General features: G+C 38.6%; 1 protein-coding gene across 5 annotated transcripts in view; it reads right to left on the bottom strand.

Moving 5' to 3' along the window:
* The window catches only part of larp4b (La ribonucleoprotein domain family member 4B), a 52,024-nt gene that overhangs the window by 13,711 nt on the left and 21,526 nt on the right, over positions 1–16,787 (bottom strand). For 4 of the 5 annotated variants that reach the window (XM_004078792.4, XM_020711284.2, XM_011486191.3 and 1 more), the window contains 7 exons: positions 14,202–14,352; positions 10,867–11,040; positions 9,860–9,938; positions 5,398–5,534; positions 3,041–3,144; positions 694–804; positions 535–588 (listed from right to left, as the gene is read on the bottom strand). In XM_004078792.4, the coding sequence (XP_004078840.1) occupies positions 535–588; positions 694–804; positions 3,041–3,144; positions 5,398–5,534; positions 9,860–9,938; positions 10,867–11,040; positions 14,202–14,352 (810 nt within the window). The remainder of the gene's footprint in view (positions 1–534; positions 589–693; positions 805–3,040; positions 3,145–5,397; positions 5,535–9,859; positions 9,939–10,866; positions 11,041–14,201; positions 14,353–16,787) is intronic. The other variant, XM_020711286.2, reaches the window with a different exon arrangement.

The following is a 16,787-nucleotide window of genomic DNA, read 5'->3' on the forward strand; positions in this document are numbered from 1 at the left end:
ATCAAAATGTCTTTAATAGAATTAAATAAACACAAAGAAAAAGTAATGTTATGATCTTTTATATTCCTAACTACTCAGTGTTTTATCAGGACCTTTTTGGATGAACACAGAGCTGATTTCCTGGAGATGGGAAATGTTTTTACATCAGTTAATGAGGGCAATTTCCCACGGCACACCTGACCATCTCCCAAGGCACACTAGTGTGCCGCGGCACACTGGTTGAAAAACACTGGTCTATGCAATGTAATGAGACACACCTAGACAGAAATGTGAAAGTATCTGCTGTGAATCCAAATATTGCTCACATCCGAGTTTATGAATGACTTATGATGTGACTATTTATTTCTTCCGCACAAATTAATTAATGCGTGGGAACGGGATATTATTTTGTGGGAACAAGATATTATTCCGTTGGCACGACTTCATTATTGTGCGGGAACAAGGTTTTTATTACTTTACCCGTGTCAGGTCACGCACTCCGTAGTTTCACATAAACTTCTGAAAAAGTGTCTGAAATTCAAGCTCAATAGTTACCTTAATTGGCTTCCCTTGGAACGTTTTCACTTCCTCACGAAGATACTGATATGCCTTCAGAAAAACAGAAAACAGAACAGGTGAAATTAGAAATATTTACAATCAGAATGATATGGAAAGGCTTACCAAATGATTTAAATATGGGGAAGCTGGTTTTACCTGCTGTGCGTCTGCTTCTGATTCAAACGTGATGAACCAGTTATCGTTGTAGGCAAATTCACAATTGATGAACTTAGGAAGGTTGTCTCCTTTGAAAAGAGCTTCCACCTCCTGCAAAGCATAAATAATAAATTTGGTTAAAATAATAACTTTTCATGTTTAACACCATAATCCCGCCTGCAGAACGTAGCAGCTCCACAGCAGCAAGTCCCACAAAAACTGCAAAAGCTTCAAACCCCTGAACAGATGTGGAGCTGTGGAATTCTGATACAACATCCTCCAGATAAACCATGAACCTCATCAACCTAAATAACAGTATTAGTTGCACCTCTGTCAACGTTTAAAAACAGAAAAAGTCATCTTTTACTTACACTTAGAATCATTTTAACTCCAAATCAGATACCACAGAGTCAGGCCCGCTTACAAGTCACTTAGAATATTATTGTGTTGTAGTGTTATTATTTCTGCAATTTATTGTATTTTACTGCTATTATCTGTTGTTTTCTATTATCATTTGTGTTTTGAGTTATGCTAAAAAAGCAATTTCCCTGTTGTGTCTTCTTCTTCCTTGTTGTGGCTTTTTATTCAAAACTTCATGCTTGTGATAAAACAGTTATTTATTCTTACAATATGGAGGTAAATAATAAAATATTACCAGGGTATTACATTTCAAACACTAAAGGATGGAAATTGATCATTTAAGTGAAAGTGTCACACAGCTATCCTATTTTTCCTCATTTGGGCTGTCCCATGAAAGGGGCGGTACACCCGTTTAAGAACTGTTTGGTGTCCAAATACACAAGCCTTAATACAACCCTTATTGCTGGGTCAAACAGCCAGTGGGTCTCGTTAAAGTTTTTGCAATAAAACCAACCCGCACTCTGATACGTCTCCAAAAAATTCAAGTTTAACTGGAAAAAAACCCCAACTGATGCTGCAATTAAAAAAAAAAAACCTGATTGACACTGAACTCAAAACTTTTAAGATAAATCCATTATTTCATTTGGATTTTGTTATTTTATTTCCTACAATGAAAGAATAATCTAAGATAATCCTGGTTCAATGACTAAGACCTCCAGTCAATTATTTAAATCAGGGATCACTAAGAGCTATGTTATGGTCCAGTAAAACTGGTATAGTAATGATAATAACAATTATCAGTAGTTATTTGAACTCTATGAATTGATTGCTCACATATGTCCAGTCGTTATTTTAAAAGTCTTTACAAAGTAATGACAAAAAACATGTATAAACATGAAACGTTGATATATTTCTATTTATATGCTCAACCATTTGAAAGTCAGGAGGGACAGCGGTGTATTGCTGGTAAAAAAAAAAAAATCACTTATAACATTTTTTTAAACCAAGAAAAATCTTAAAATCTTTCATCAGAACAAGTTTTTGAGTCTTTTGAACATTGAATAAATCAAAATGTAACACTGTGTGCAACATTTTCAGCTTAATACTGTTGGTTTCATCAATAGTCCCTGTGATTTGTCTGCTCATTTATTATGTAGGTGGGAGGCCTACATAGAGGCCTAACTGGCTTTCTTAATCTTTATCAGAAAATGTGCAGATCTAAACAAAGCTTCTGTTGCTTACTGGGAATTGTTCATAGGCCTCATGAAAAAAGTCTGCAATGCAATGAGACACTAAATAAAAATTTGATTTTTAAAAACTACAAGAATCAGGGGATGTCAGAATTTTCTTTCCATTGTGTCACTGTGCCCCCGGCTGCTATAAAGCCCCTCCCACTGGTTACAGAAGGAGCAGCGGCTAAATAAACCTGATTTCTCATCATGCGCGTCCTCCTTGACGAGGTCGAGAAAAGCTTTGAACGGAAGCTCCTCCCACACGCCTTTGGACACGCGTTAGACAGCGACTTGGACGCATGTGAAAACAAAGAAGGTGTACATGAATTACGTCTGGTGTGATGGACAGTTGATTGAAACGATGGGCGAGGTTCGTACGAGGAGCGGGAGGGGCTTTCACAAGTCATTTGTTATGAAATGCCCATAGATGCACAATTTTGTTTCCTCAGGATGGAGTTTGATCCAACCAAAATAAACGGTTTTGTCATAAAACTACATTTGACCTCAAACCCTCCTTTTTCTCCAACTTTATTTTATTAGTCTTACATTCTTGGAAAAAAAGCTATTCATTGATTTCTACTAGTTATAGAGCCTTAAAAGACCAAGTCCTCTGGGTTGTTAATTTGTTTCCGCTGACAAATGTTGCTTTTCCATAAAGCAGGCCAAACGCATCACAAAACCTTGGACAGCGTCCTGATTTACGAGCACGGCCTTGTCGTTCCAGTGGGACCTAAGCATCATGGGACAGAACTGACCTCGATGGGTGTGCTCTCTGGAACCTCTCTGAGGATCACGATGCAGCGGTTCTGATTGGGTCGCACCTTCTCCCCCTTCTCATCCACCTGAACCAACGGCAGCGCTGGCGGGAGTCACACAAATAGAAAGGGTCAACAAACAGATGTCAATACCCTCTTCAGGTTTTACAGTCACTTTTTGAGTGAACTTTAAAAAACAAAGATCGTTTTACCTTTACTTTAACCCATAAGAACCCATAGTGACATCAGTGTAACAGTAAATATCAGAAATGTACTGTGGTCCACATTTGGGATAATCCACATAATTTTATTTGAGGGATCAATGGGTCTGGGTTCTTATGGGCTAAATACAGAAATCCAGCGGTGGTTTGTTCACGGAGATTCTTGTTGTTGTTGTTTTAATGATGTTTATTCATTGTTTTGTGACAGGAGCCAAAACAGTCCTACAGGATTATCATTCTAAAATGAGTCAAATTAAGTTTTCATTATAAGCCTAAGAAAAAGCACAAAGTATGACGTAACAAAAATGCCCTAAAATAAAAAAATTATTTTCAATAAAGTGACTTTGAGAAATGTTAATGTGTTGCTTCACAGCTTTTAACAATAAATATTTCAAACTGTCAGCCCTGTAGATTAAAGTGCCTGCAGACCTGAGGAGTAAAGTCCGTTTTACAGCATCTCTAAGATAAATATTCTTCATTTAGCGGTAAAGGGATCGAACACGGTTCCAGAAAGAAAGCAGACACGCACGCCCAACTCCCCAAACCACATGTTTTAAAGAGCCTATCCCACGGCTTATATATTCCTCTAAAACCTTCACTGTGAGCACCAGCCCCTCCCAATGCACAAAAACGAGTGGGTTTTCACATTGTGACGGACACAGAAGAGTCACACACACACTTTCTCTGTGGAGCTAGCAGCCATCGGCAAAAACAGGTATTTCTATGCACAATGTGCACATCCATCTTTGCAAAAGCTTGGATGTTGCTCGTTTTTGTGGGCAAAACGCAGACAAGCTGCTGAGGCTGACCCTAGGTCAGCGTCGTGATATAAGCGGCACCAAAAGGAGTGAAAGCCGGTGCCTCAGATCGAGGCCTCACACTTCAGGGTAGGAAAATCAGCTGTGAAAATAATTCATATTTCACTAAAAAATCTTCCTTTAGTGTGTCAAATGTAATATATTAACATATATATGGATATAACTCTCTAAAAGGCTTACGGAACCATGATACAGGCCTGATTCATACCTCTTGATTTAAATGTTTAATAACTGTCATTATTATGGAAACTGGAGCAAAGAACTAAAACTGAGTGCAAAACAAACTTATAGACTTTAATGTTACACATCAGCATTAACACCTCAACCCCTTATGCTTCCCTTCTGTGTTTAAAAACACAGATGTCTGATGTTTCACTTTAACCACTTTGTTCAGCAGCCATTTGCTGAAGAAGAACATGCAAGACCGGATCGGGGGGGGGATTTCATGGTGACCGGGGCAGACGAGCCACAACAATAAGGATCATCTGAAGCCCACATCTGAGAAGGGATCTCTACAGATCCTGATCTATGAGGGAGCGTGGTGCACACAGATAAAAAGCTCAAGTGTGGCTTTGAAGTGCAGAATACTCCATTCATACACCTTTCTCTAAACTAAACTACAATCTACGTCAAAACATAAGACTTGGCACTGTTTATATCTCACAAAGATGAATTAAAACCTAAATTTTAAGACCCACTAATAAAAATTGTGTTTTTATTTGGTGTGTTCAACATGTTCTAGTGGCATTCTCTGATGATGGAGGACATGTATACGTTAAAAGAAACTTAAACTCAAAATTGCATATCTGAGTATTTCTTTATTCAAATTGTTGGGAATCATGAGATGAAAAAATTTGCAGTTATATGTAGAAAATACACTAGGCGGGCCACGTCTGAGCTGGTTTCTGCTGAAAACTGTACGGCTGCCTGGTTCCAATATTGTTCGCCATTTGTGCTGCATTGGTAATGTTACGTTGGGGGTGTGAGGGGCTGTAAGCTAGCAGGAGAGCATGTCCTGTGGGTGATGGGAAATGGGGGGAGGAGGGCTTGTTCCCTGCCAACACCCACAACTCAGAAGTGAATTTCTTATAAACTACTGTCGCTCTGAACGATTTTACAATTGATCAAAATGATCCGAGTGAGACTTTGACATTTTAGGACTGTACACGTTAAGAAATACTGTAGAATCATCCATAAAACCAGATTTAACATCTTTACGAAGCCCTTGTAGACCAACAGATGGGACTGCTGGAGTATGTTTGAAAACCAACCTCATTCTGAGTACAAACAAACAAATGTTTCCTGAAACATGACTCACTTCGTAAAATGTCCACGATCAGCTCCACGTCAGTGCTGAGCTTTTTGATGTGGTCCAGGTTGGCCACCGTCACTATTGGCACATACTGGTCACTGTCCATCTGGGAGATGAGGTACATGTCACTGGCCAGGTTCTCCCTGCCAAACAGAGAGGGGACACTCAAACTTCCGGTCTGATGCTCATTCGGCAAAGCAGTGGGGAAAAAAGCTCTTCAGGAACACATTTCCAACCATCACAATTAAACATTTTTGTTCATGGGCATCTTATTGACAACTGTCACACCAACAAACAGGCAAACCATGTTTGGAGAACAAACATCATTGATGTTAAAGCCCTTCATTTATTCAGTTCAGGCACTCAGCTTCTGTTGCAATTACAGGGTTTTAGATAAGGTCTGGTAGTTTTAGATACCAGACTCCAGGGAAAAAAGAAGTGACTCTCATGCATAATTGCGTTCGGCTTTCCTGCATTATTTTTCCAGAAGACAGCTTTGTTTTGGCCTGAAAACAGGAGAGCAAAACCTTTTCTGCACCAATTTAAATCCTAAAGGAGCTTCTGCACGACAACCCTCCAGTGTGTGTGGATTATCTTTGAGTTAAGTCAGCCAACATACTGACCAGACATTTCCTTCCCTTTGTTAGGTGAAAACAAGCATCTCAACGCCCCACCGCCATCCTGTTTATCAAACATTTTCTAGGACTTGGAAAAACTCAGTCCATTAAACTTTCGTAGAAACCTACTAGGGAGGAAGAAGCCTAATATAACTCTTGGCCTTGTTGCCAAAAGCACAACTCTTGAGGCTTTCAGCTGCTTTATTAGCTGCACGCTTTTCTGCTTCTCTAGGAAAATCTATGAAATTACTTTCTTTAGGAAACATTTTGTAGATCAGGGGTCGGCAACCTGGGGCAACGCTTGCCACAGTTGGCACACGGGGGTGTGACAACAGTATGCACTTGATTGGTCGTCTGATAGTATGTTTCTGATTTGAAAGAAGAAAAAAAAGAAGACAAAACAAATCGGGTTCAAGTGATCATCTCTTCTCACAATGATCTCTTTTCCCCTATGGCGACATAAGGAAAAGGTCCAATCACAGCGCTGTTGCTATGACTCCGCCCACCTATAGCTATAAATGCAGCCACTTTTCCACATCAGCCTTCATGAACGGGCGATTTAAATTACAGCACCGCAGGAAAAAACTAAGTTTGCCGTAGAGAAATGAAAACGTAATAATGATTCTGTATTTTTGAAACTGTTGCTGGTACCATGACCGGTGGGGTGAAATGAGCGTCAGTTGGCGGGACGGGAGCGCGTGAGCGAGTGGGAAAAGCCTGCATGCTGCTGCACACGTTTATGACTGCCCAGCTGGTTTTTTGGGTTATGTTTTAGGCATCGCAGTGGCTGACATTTACAAAGTTATAAGTTCAGTTTGTTCAATCTTAACCAAGCAAGGTCAGGTTATCTACAGACTTCCTTTAAGTTAAGCCAAATGTTAATATGAAATGTGGACAAGTTTTAAAATGGGGAAAGAAAATTAGTAATGACGTTGCCCAGTTGTGGAAAATGTATATTACCATAATTAGCAAACTAAATAAAAAGTAAAAACATTTATATTTACATGCCATAAAAGCATCATCATGAAATAAACTTCCATAACGTTACTCAGGTCGTGTCTCATAACGTTGCTAAAGATAAATAAACCAAAATGCGCTCATTTATTTTCATGTCAATAGTTGTGTAGTTCTTAGAAATGTTGAAGGTTTTTTGTTCTAACGTATCCGATCCTATTGTTGGAGGTCTGACAAACCACAAATGCACTACTTGTGGTTTCAAACATAGTTGCAAACCTATTTCAACTTTGACTTAGTTTCATTGTTATAAAAAGCATTTGTTTGAGTTAGTGCCAAAATGTTTAAAAATAACATTTCATATATATATCGGAAATGTTTTTGTAGTTCTTTGCATTAGCGTTCACATTATAGTTGGTAAGAGGAACATTTTGAATTGGCAATTCATGTCTTAAATGATGCTGACCCCTGTGGTAGAAAATCCTTCCATGCAGCATTAGGAGAACTCCGATTCTTAGAATCTTCTGGGCATTGAGCCTGCCTTCTTCAGGAGATTTAGAACAGGATCCCGTCTCAGGTGGGTAAATGAAATGAAAGCGAGACGGAAAACGGAGAATAAACGCTCATTTTGCAAGACTGACTTCTGCGACCACAATGACCACAGAGGCATTGAGGACATAAACAAAGGCTTTCATTCAGACCCCGCCTGACGCCCACAGACAGACAGAGATGCTCTGTCAGGATGACAGGCAGCACACAGCCTCCCAGCACTCTGGTGACAGACTGAAGCTCCACCGACAGAGTGGAGCTTTATTCCTTCACAGGAGTAACATTTTAAAACGCCCATGACTAATCGTTAATGTTGAAAAAGCATTACATCGCTGACATGAACAGGGATGCATTTTGGCGTAAAATGTCTGTTTACAGAAAACAATTTAGGCAGACCGAACTGTAAAAGAGAATATTTTCTAATAACGGTTTTAGATTTTTCATTTAAAATACTTGAATAATTTATGTACAGGATGTGTGCTGGAAAACGTTAGAAGAGTAACCTCACGGCAGGTTTGTTTATTACATTAGTTTAAGTCATTTATATTACACAATCCTGTATTAATCTCTTAGAGGATAAATCCACAGCCAGTAATGGAACAATACAGTAAAGTGACGGGGTTAACAGCCAATCTGTAAATTAAAAGGGGGGGGGGGGGGTCTGAGGTTTGACAGTCATAGTGTAGAGACAGCCCAACGTTACCTTGACAGAGAAAATCACAAGTGTCTCTTGATTTTAGACTTCTTTATAATTAAATGAGAAGCATCACAGAAATAGCATAAGACTACTAGAAGGCCAAATTGTACAACAGCATTACTTGTTTGTCATAAGTGCACGTAACTTACATCATCCTAACAAAGACTTTATAAAAGATGCACCGCAATGGTTGGCTCTGCTTTCATGATGTCCCTCAAGGGAAGTGCAAGGCACACCTGTGCTCCCTTTAAGATGCAGCCGCACCGCTCTGCAACCCTCTATGGGCCCGGACAACCCAAAAACCTACAGCACCGTGCATGTGACTAAGGCATCAGCTATGTTCAATACGTGCTTAGTTTGTCACATGACGGCCAAAGAAAAACCGTCTGAAAAAGAAATGGGGAGACGGTACTGGATCGATTCAATTTCCATTTAAAAATTCATGATTAATCTATCGATTCTTTGGACTCTTCTTGTATAATTAGTGATATAAATTGAGCTAAATGTGAAACTTTTATCAAACTCTGAATTCTACATTTAAAACTAAGAGAAAGCAGTTTGGAACTTAGGTGACTCATGGATTTGGTGAAGCATTTTCCAACTAAAGCCTCTTTCTGTCAATTATTCCGTTTAAAGTAGCCCTGAAGGAAGGCGGAGGGGGAAATAAGTAAAAAAAAAAAAATCTTTCGCATTCTGGAGTGATTGTCTGATGCCGTAGATCTACAAAAACTCATTACAGAACAGGTGGCTGGTCAGATGCCCCCCCCCCAGCCCCTTTAGGTCCTGAAAGTATTGGTTTTACAGGAAGAGAGATTTGTTGAATATTTATTTTGTCGCAGTGACAATAACTTCACTCGTTTTGACAGACGCTGCGTTTTTCTTTGGAACACACTAAGCCAATCCAAACCCTTTGGAGTTAAACAGAGTATTTGTTTTCGTGTTACACAAACAACCACCATAAAGTTCGTAAATTTAGATAAACTATCTGATTCAGATGAGGAGCTTCCACTGGTCTCTCTGTTCCTCAGTCCTCACGTGCGCTGATAAGACGCGTTTAACCTTTTAACATCAGTGACATCGATATAACACCCGCTATTCGACATACTGCAACTCCTCAACCCTTTATCCTATCAATGTGAATCAGCTGGTTCATGGTGATCGCGTAAACACTTCACTACTATAAAGTGTTGCATATCACAGCAAGGCTGCTAATCTCCGAAGTAGAATCTGCTGGAATTACGTTTATTGTGTAAACGGTTGAGGAGTGACGGTAGTTCCAAGAATGTCAACATTGGTGCTAATGCTTTGGTGTTAAAGGGTTAAATTGACTTTAATGCTGTGATCCTTTTCTCTATTAATGGGTGCACCCCAAAACTGTGGATTTCTGCAGTTAGTCTGCTTCTCTTGTATCTTTAATGCATCCATTCTGGTAGAACTGCTTCTACCTCAGAGTATGTTTGATTAAACTTTAACAGGGTGTTTCTAAAACGTAACACATTTGACAAAATTGCAGACGATGTCGTTTAATATAACAGCAGAGAGTCAGGAATTGTGCTTTAAGTCGGTGTTCAACCAGGAAGTGATGTGCCGTTGGTAAAGCAGCACAAAGCTCTGCTGGAGTTTTCATTTGGTTGTTGGGGTGAGTTCTTACCGGGACAGACAGAACTCTAGAGTCTTCTTTAGGTGTTCTCTCAAGCTCTCCCGGGCGCTGTCAGCCAGACAATCGCTGCCTGTCAGAAGACCGGGGAAAGCATCCGTTAACATGGAAACTCATTTCATTTGCTTCTAAACACAAGTCTAGAAAGACCAACACAAGACAACTTTCCCCCCAAACTGTTAACATTTCTCTTCACACCCCAGTCTCTTCATGTATAGAAAACACTCTTTAAACACCATTTTCTGACTGCATAGCAGAGATTTCCACTTTATTCTTTTTCTTTTACATCAAGAATTTGCGTCTACCCTTAACAGAGACTGCTGCTCAGCAAAGGGACAGCAGTGCTGTCTTTAACAGTCAGAATAAAAGGGCCTTAAACCTGAGGGGGAAACATAGTTCAGACCAATTCAGTTTAAACTGGATGGAATGAATGATAAAGGAAAGAATGCTAGAACAAACAATAAAAAAAATGCATGTTAAAATGCTCTGCAGGTGAGATCTGAATGTCTTCTATGGCTGTTCATTAATGTGACAAAGCTGTGAACTAAACAGGACAGAAACTAAAACGTGTGTTTGGGGATTTGGATAAATCCTTCTCCCTTCGTTGTTGTTGATATTCCAATTAAAAAGAGTTCTCAGAAAGAAATGCCTGCAGACAGAAACTATCTGGTCCAAACACATGAAATTTTTAATGCAATCAATAAATAAAATATAAAAACAACAAATGGCTCTTAAAGAGTCAGAGAAATAGAAGTTTTAGGGGGAGTTCTGCACTAACCAATGAACTTAACTTTAATGTTATTATATTAATGTTAGAAATTACGTTAGCAACTAGTTTCCTAACCATTTAGCTCATGTAAAAGAAGCAGGATTGACTCAAAGGTGCTCTCATTAATATTATTACATAAAGCGCATATCTACTCTTTTGTTTCTGTACCACACTGGTTGTGTGTGAGGTGTGTGAGAACATTCTACCACCATTCAATCACTAACCAGCCCACCTGTGTGCGCTGGCTGCCCGGGCTCAGGGTACTCTGTGTAGGTGGGATCGGAGCACTCCAGGGTGATGGAGGCAACGGGAGCCGGCTCAGCCAGCATTACTGGTGCTGGTGGAGGCTCATCTGGCTCAGTGATCAGAGGCTCCTTGTAAACTTTGTCCTCACTGGCTTCAAAGTCTGGAGCAATCAACAAGGAGGGTCATAATTATCATTAAAGCCAGAAAGGTCATTCGTTTTTTAAACAATCAAGGCTGATTATATCTGTACCCAAATGGATCAAACATCTGCTTAGTCACAAGCACCTGCAGGGGTGCTACAGGTTTTTGGGTTGTCCGGGCCCATTGGGCTTTTATTGCCTAGTTTTCTAAGTTCTAACAGTCAGGCTGCAAGCACTGAGTGGGCACTTCTCACTTAAACACCACAAACGGGCCCCTTGCGCAGTACAAAGGGTACAACGTGCCCGTGTCTCCATTTCTACACCCTTACCCTGAAATGTTGTTTAAGTGTTTGCTACCACCTTTTTCCCGCACAATGCCCATAAAAAAATGTGCATGAACACTATGGGTTAAATTGACAGGCTATCTAAGCGATCTTCTACCTTGATATTTCCTGTGGGCCACCTGCGTGTCATGTACCACTATGCCCATTTTTCGCCTGCATGCAGCCTTCGCCCAACCGTATGTGCAAATGTGACTAAGTTCTTAAAGGAAAGATGATCATTTAAAATATTAGACATACATTTTGGCATTATCAGGTTTTTACTTTTGTCAGATTTTCTGAACAGCTCTGTTCTCTTTTGGACACAAAATTTAGTCAATTAGTAAATCTAGTATTCAAACAATGAGCAGCTGTAATAAATATTCAAACAAAAGGACAGACAAAAACAGATTATGAACACAACAGATTTAACAGACAGCATTTCAGCTAAAATGTTTTTAACCACAACAGAAGCAAATTGGGTTTCTATGCTCTTATTAATGATGTTTTGGTTTGGGTGGAAGCTTTTTTCCTACTTTACCATCATTTTACTGTCAATTATGTCTGATATTTATTTATTTGAAGAACGAAGGAAAATCTTTTAGGATATCTTATACAGCAAAATAATGATCTTTAACTTAGCAAATAAAATAAAAACAAAACATGAAAAAATGTTAACAGAATGCTGACAAATGAAAGTTTGGTCAAAAAATGACTTATGTCTTGATGAAAGATGAGTTCAGTGTGGGTTGGGAGACCGTCATTTAAATTAGTCTTATCTAGAGGTCCAGATCTGACAGACAGGAAGTGGTTCATTCAATTGTCTGCCTGATGCTTGGACAGAACAACTGAAAATAAAGCTATACATGACTTAAACCCAGACACGGAAACATACAGGAATCCTCAAAGTTAAGTCATTATTTGTTGGTTATAAAAATCATCAAACCATTGTAATTCCCTCTAGATACAGATCCTCACCACTTTTGAAAATACGGTACTAGCCTTTTAATTTATCTACATGAAAAAAAAAAATCAAAATTGATCAATAAGACACCAATTTAGTTTTTTAGATTTTCTTTAAAGGTATATATCATAAATAATCAGTTTTTGAGCTTTTAAGTATTTTATAATGTTCATTCCTCACTACAAACAACCTCAAAACAGTATTTTGATCCATTCATGCATTTCTTAATAACCGTATTTCTCTAACACCCTGCTCTCTGAGCACAGCCCCTCCCGATCCACGAAAACAAGTTCTTCCATTGTGACATAGATAAGTGAGGTAAGGCCCTTTCCAGGAAGAGTCTGCGCTGCCAGCACCGCCCCCAGGCCAACACACACACTTTCGCCATGGAGCTAGCAGTTTTCAGCAAAAATACTTTCATTTTATATGCACAATATGTACATCTATCTTTGCAAAAGTGGGCGAGACGCCGTTACACTGCCAAGGCCAGCTCTAGGTTGACGTCATGAAAAGGGCGGCACCCACACAGGGTGAAAAGCGGTGCCTCAGAGATCGAGTCGTCTTACTTCTGGGTAACAAATTGAACAGTGAAAATATTATTTCATTAAAAAAAACAAAGTTCTTTAGTGTGCCAAATACATTATCACATAAATGGATATAGTTTATTCTGAAAGGCTTAAACAAAGCATAATATAGGCCCCTTATTATTAAATTTTGTTGTCTTTATTTACAAAGTAAAGGTAGAACACTTTAAGCTTTACTTAATTCATAGAATGTTAAAGTGAATTAGAAGAAAGTTTTAGGTGAAAATGTAGTTAAATGCTTTTAAAATAAATCATTATCTAAGTGTTAAAAGTGTTGAAACAGCCAAAACAGGCCAATTATAAAAAATGAGTGATTCATCGCTGAATGACTGTGGTGATGTGTGTGTAACAAACTTCATTACCAAGTCTTTAACCACACTGAAAAAGGCACAACTGTACTAAATCATCAGTCATGCTCAAAAACATTTCCACAAATGTAAGCGTGGGTGTAACAGACCACATAGGCCAGGGTGTCAATCAGAGTCCAACCAAGGCTAATCAATCACTTCAGTTTCAACACCATATCCTTGTAGCGTCAGCAGAGGCTATTCTTAGCCGTCCACATAAAACCCAATGATTACGCTGATTTGAGTGGAAGAACAACCACTGCGTTTGGAATATTCATGTCTGACAATAAATTGAAGATGAATGATTAAAGACTTGGTAAGAGGAGTCACAAACAACAGTTCAACAGTCGAGTCCAACTAGTACCTCAGCAGATCAGGATTTGGCTGAAGTACATTAACCTCATGGAGAGAAGAAGCAGGTGTGCTGCAAATATGGCTTTTTTACTGCTAGGACTCATTTATATAAACCGGTTATGAGTGTCCTAAAGGTTTAAGGACCCGTCTATTGAGTTGTAATTCAACTTTCTTGGGTGTGTGTCATTTAACCGTGTTCTTCTTTTTTCAGCTGGGGAAAAATTACCAATTGTTGCTTTGTTGACAACTAATCAACAAGTTGTTTGTTTTTTTAAAATCTATTTTCTGTCTTAACTCGCAACCAGCATACATCGGTTCTTGGAAAAAGTAAAAAGAAACATAATCAAGAAATTAATAACTTTGTTGATTTAAGTCCATTTTGATTATTTTGATTTTAAAAGTTTTAAATACTGAGCTGTTAGAGCACTACAGTTGGGGGAAAAAAAATCATAAATAAATGAAGAGTTGTTTAATTTATTAAACCAACAACATCAACCCTTTCAAGAAGCAAAAGGACCAACTACTATCAATTCAAATTATGGCAGCAGCATCCGCTTTAATGCTAAAAGCACAGCTGAAAGTATCGGGTAAGGATTTGGGGTCAGAGCCTACCTTCTGGGCCGGGGTCAGTGGAACTATCGCAGCCTTCCTTCCATGGCTGCAGGGCAGCAGTTGTGTCAGCAGTCCCGCTCTGGTCGAGGCTAAACATGTGGTTGGCCCATGCTTTCGCGTTAGGGTTAAGGTCTGAAACCTTGGCGGATTCCTGCAAACCCAACAGACAGTAAAAAAAAAAAAAAAAAAAAGATGTCACTTTCTGCTGATGTGCGTCAGTAACAGTAATAAAAATAGGGGGAAATACCCTTAACCACATAAATTACTCTAGAGATTCGCAGTAATTTACTCTGTGCATTTATTAGCAGTTTATTTATACAGCATTTTCCATTTGTTGTGGTTCTCCAGATATGGAATCAGGGGGTATTCCAGAAAGCATGTTTAAACTACCTTGACTTTAACCCTGAACTCTGGCTGAAATCCGCCTGAACTTGCTTACTCTGGGTATGTGGGTTACAAAAGACCGGATACAAGTTTGCTTAAGTACGCTCAACTTGGTAACCCTGGGTCAATGCGCGTGCACGGCAAGTACTTAAAGGCATTCTAAATGGAACACCGATATCCGGAGTCACCATGGAAACGCGTGGAGAACAAAATAGAGCGCTATGCTTCAGCGAGATGGAGTCGGAGATTCTAATGACGGCGTATGAAGATTATACGTCCATTAAAAAAAGTAACACGGCTGCATCATCAGCAAAAGAAAGAGTTTCTGCTTGGAGAAAAAGAACGCACAAAGTAAACGCACGAGTTTCTGATCTTATTTCCAATTACATTATGATATATATACAACTTATAAAACTTAAATGAATTGATTCAATTGGTAACAAGTAATTAAATTAAATTTATTCAACCTAATTTCTTATGTCTATCCAACTCAATAATTGTTTATACAACTCAAATTTACATATTTATCTAACTAAATGTCATATTACTCCAATTAAATATTTTTCCATATTAATTTATTCTACTTCTTGAACTCTCAAATGTCTAAGTTAGAGGCTGCAGATTTCTCATTATATAAAATAAAAAAAAGATACAGTGTGGATTTACAATATATACCATGCATTTAATTATCATGACTGACTAACTTCAGCACTAGTGGTGCTAAATAAACTCATCATCCTCTCCCTCCCTCTCACTCATGGTGCAGAAAGAATTAAACATAACTGGGTAAAATAACTCAGCAAAACACAGTAAAACTGCTACAACTAAACACATTTGGTCAAAAACCCACACTTAAACCCAAATCTGTCCAGACACGCAAAAGGGAATGGTATCCCACAATTCCTTGCGCTGCCGATCTAACAGCAGCACCAAAGTTTCACCTACTTAATTGAATTAATTTGAATGAAAGTAAAATAAATGTCTGATAATTACATTTTATTTTTAAGATGACTTAACTACAAAAAATTTTTTTATCTTAACTGAAGCAAATAATTAAGTTGGATCAAAGTAAAAAAGTTTATCTTTCCAACATCCATATGTGATCTTATCATCCTCTCACGGTGGAAAAAGTATTATCTGAGATTCTTCATCCACTAAATTATCTTCAAATGGACACGCCATGCTGCTTCACCTCTCTGAAAACAAACTAACCTTCAACTAAACCTGCTCCAGACCAGGTTTTGTTCAGAGCATGAGTTGCTATGGCATACCCTGAAACATACCTCTGTTTTTGGAACCGAAAGCGGTTGTTGTACACTTTTTTAGCCTCAAACTTACCGTGAGACTCACATAACCTGCTTTTTGGAATCACCCCCGGGTGCATTGTAACAAAGAAACAAAAAAATAAAAAATAAACACGCATGAAAACATGCAACGTGACCAGAGGAGCAAGAGAAAGGGATGATGTATTCATCATCTGTAATTCAAAGTCAATTAAAGACTAAAAAAGAAAGTACTTTGAATCCTATCTAGGGTTAATACTTTACAATTCAATATGTCTGAGAGAGATTGGACAGATGCGTCACCAGACAACTAAAATGAAAATACAGAGGACTTCGTGATACCTTTAGGCCAGACAAGCATTTAATGAGGTATGCATTTTTTATGAGGCAACAGGTTTGTTCTTAAAAAAACCCGGGCTGGGTGAGACTGAAAGAAAAGTCTAAATCTATTCCATTTTGTTCAAAATGTTTTGGGTTAAGATTGATGAAGCTGAACCAGTTTAGTTTGGATATGAGAAAAGGATTTCATTGAAATAATGACTTAAAACTGAAAGAAGGTGAATTGTTCATAAATATGAGAAATTGCTAAATTAAATCAAAAATAATGTTCTAGTCTAAAAAGAAAAGTTGTATTTGAAGAGATGGCAGCTTAATGTGACTTCTCTAATTCCTTCAAAAGTGCAGGAAAGACTTAACATATGCAAATCCATATACTTAAAATAGAGCATAATTAACATCTTTATGATACTGTGACAGAAACTGGGAGTGTGCTGGCATATGCTAACCCGCCACATACAGGTCCGCCAAACGTACTCACAGGATCAAAGCAGTAAGTCAGCATGCATTTCTCACACGCCAGAAGGCTGCAACTTAAAGCCGTGCTGAGAGCCAGCGTTTCACTGAACTCCGGTGGCACAGC

The sequence above is a fragment of the Oryzias latipes genome, chromosome 17 (assembly GCF_002234675.1).
Source record: "Oryzias latipes chromosome 17, ASM223467v1".
Classification (NCBI taxonomy): Eukaryota; Metazoa; Chordata; class Actinopteri; order Beloniformes; family Adrianichthyidae; genus Oryzias; species Oryzias latipes.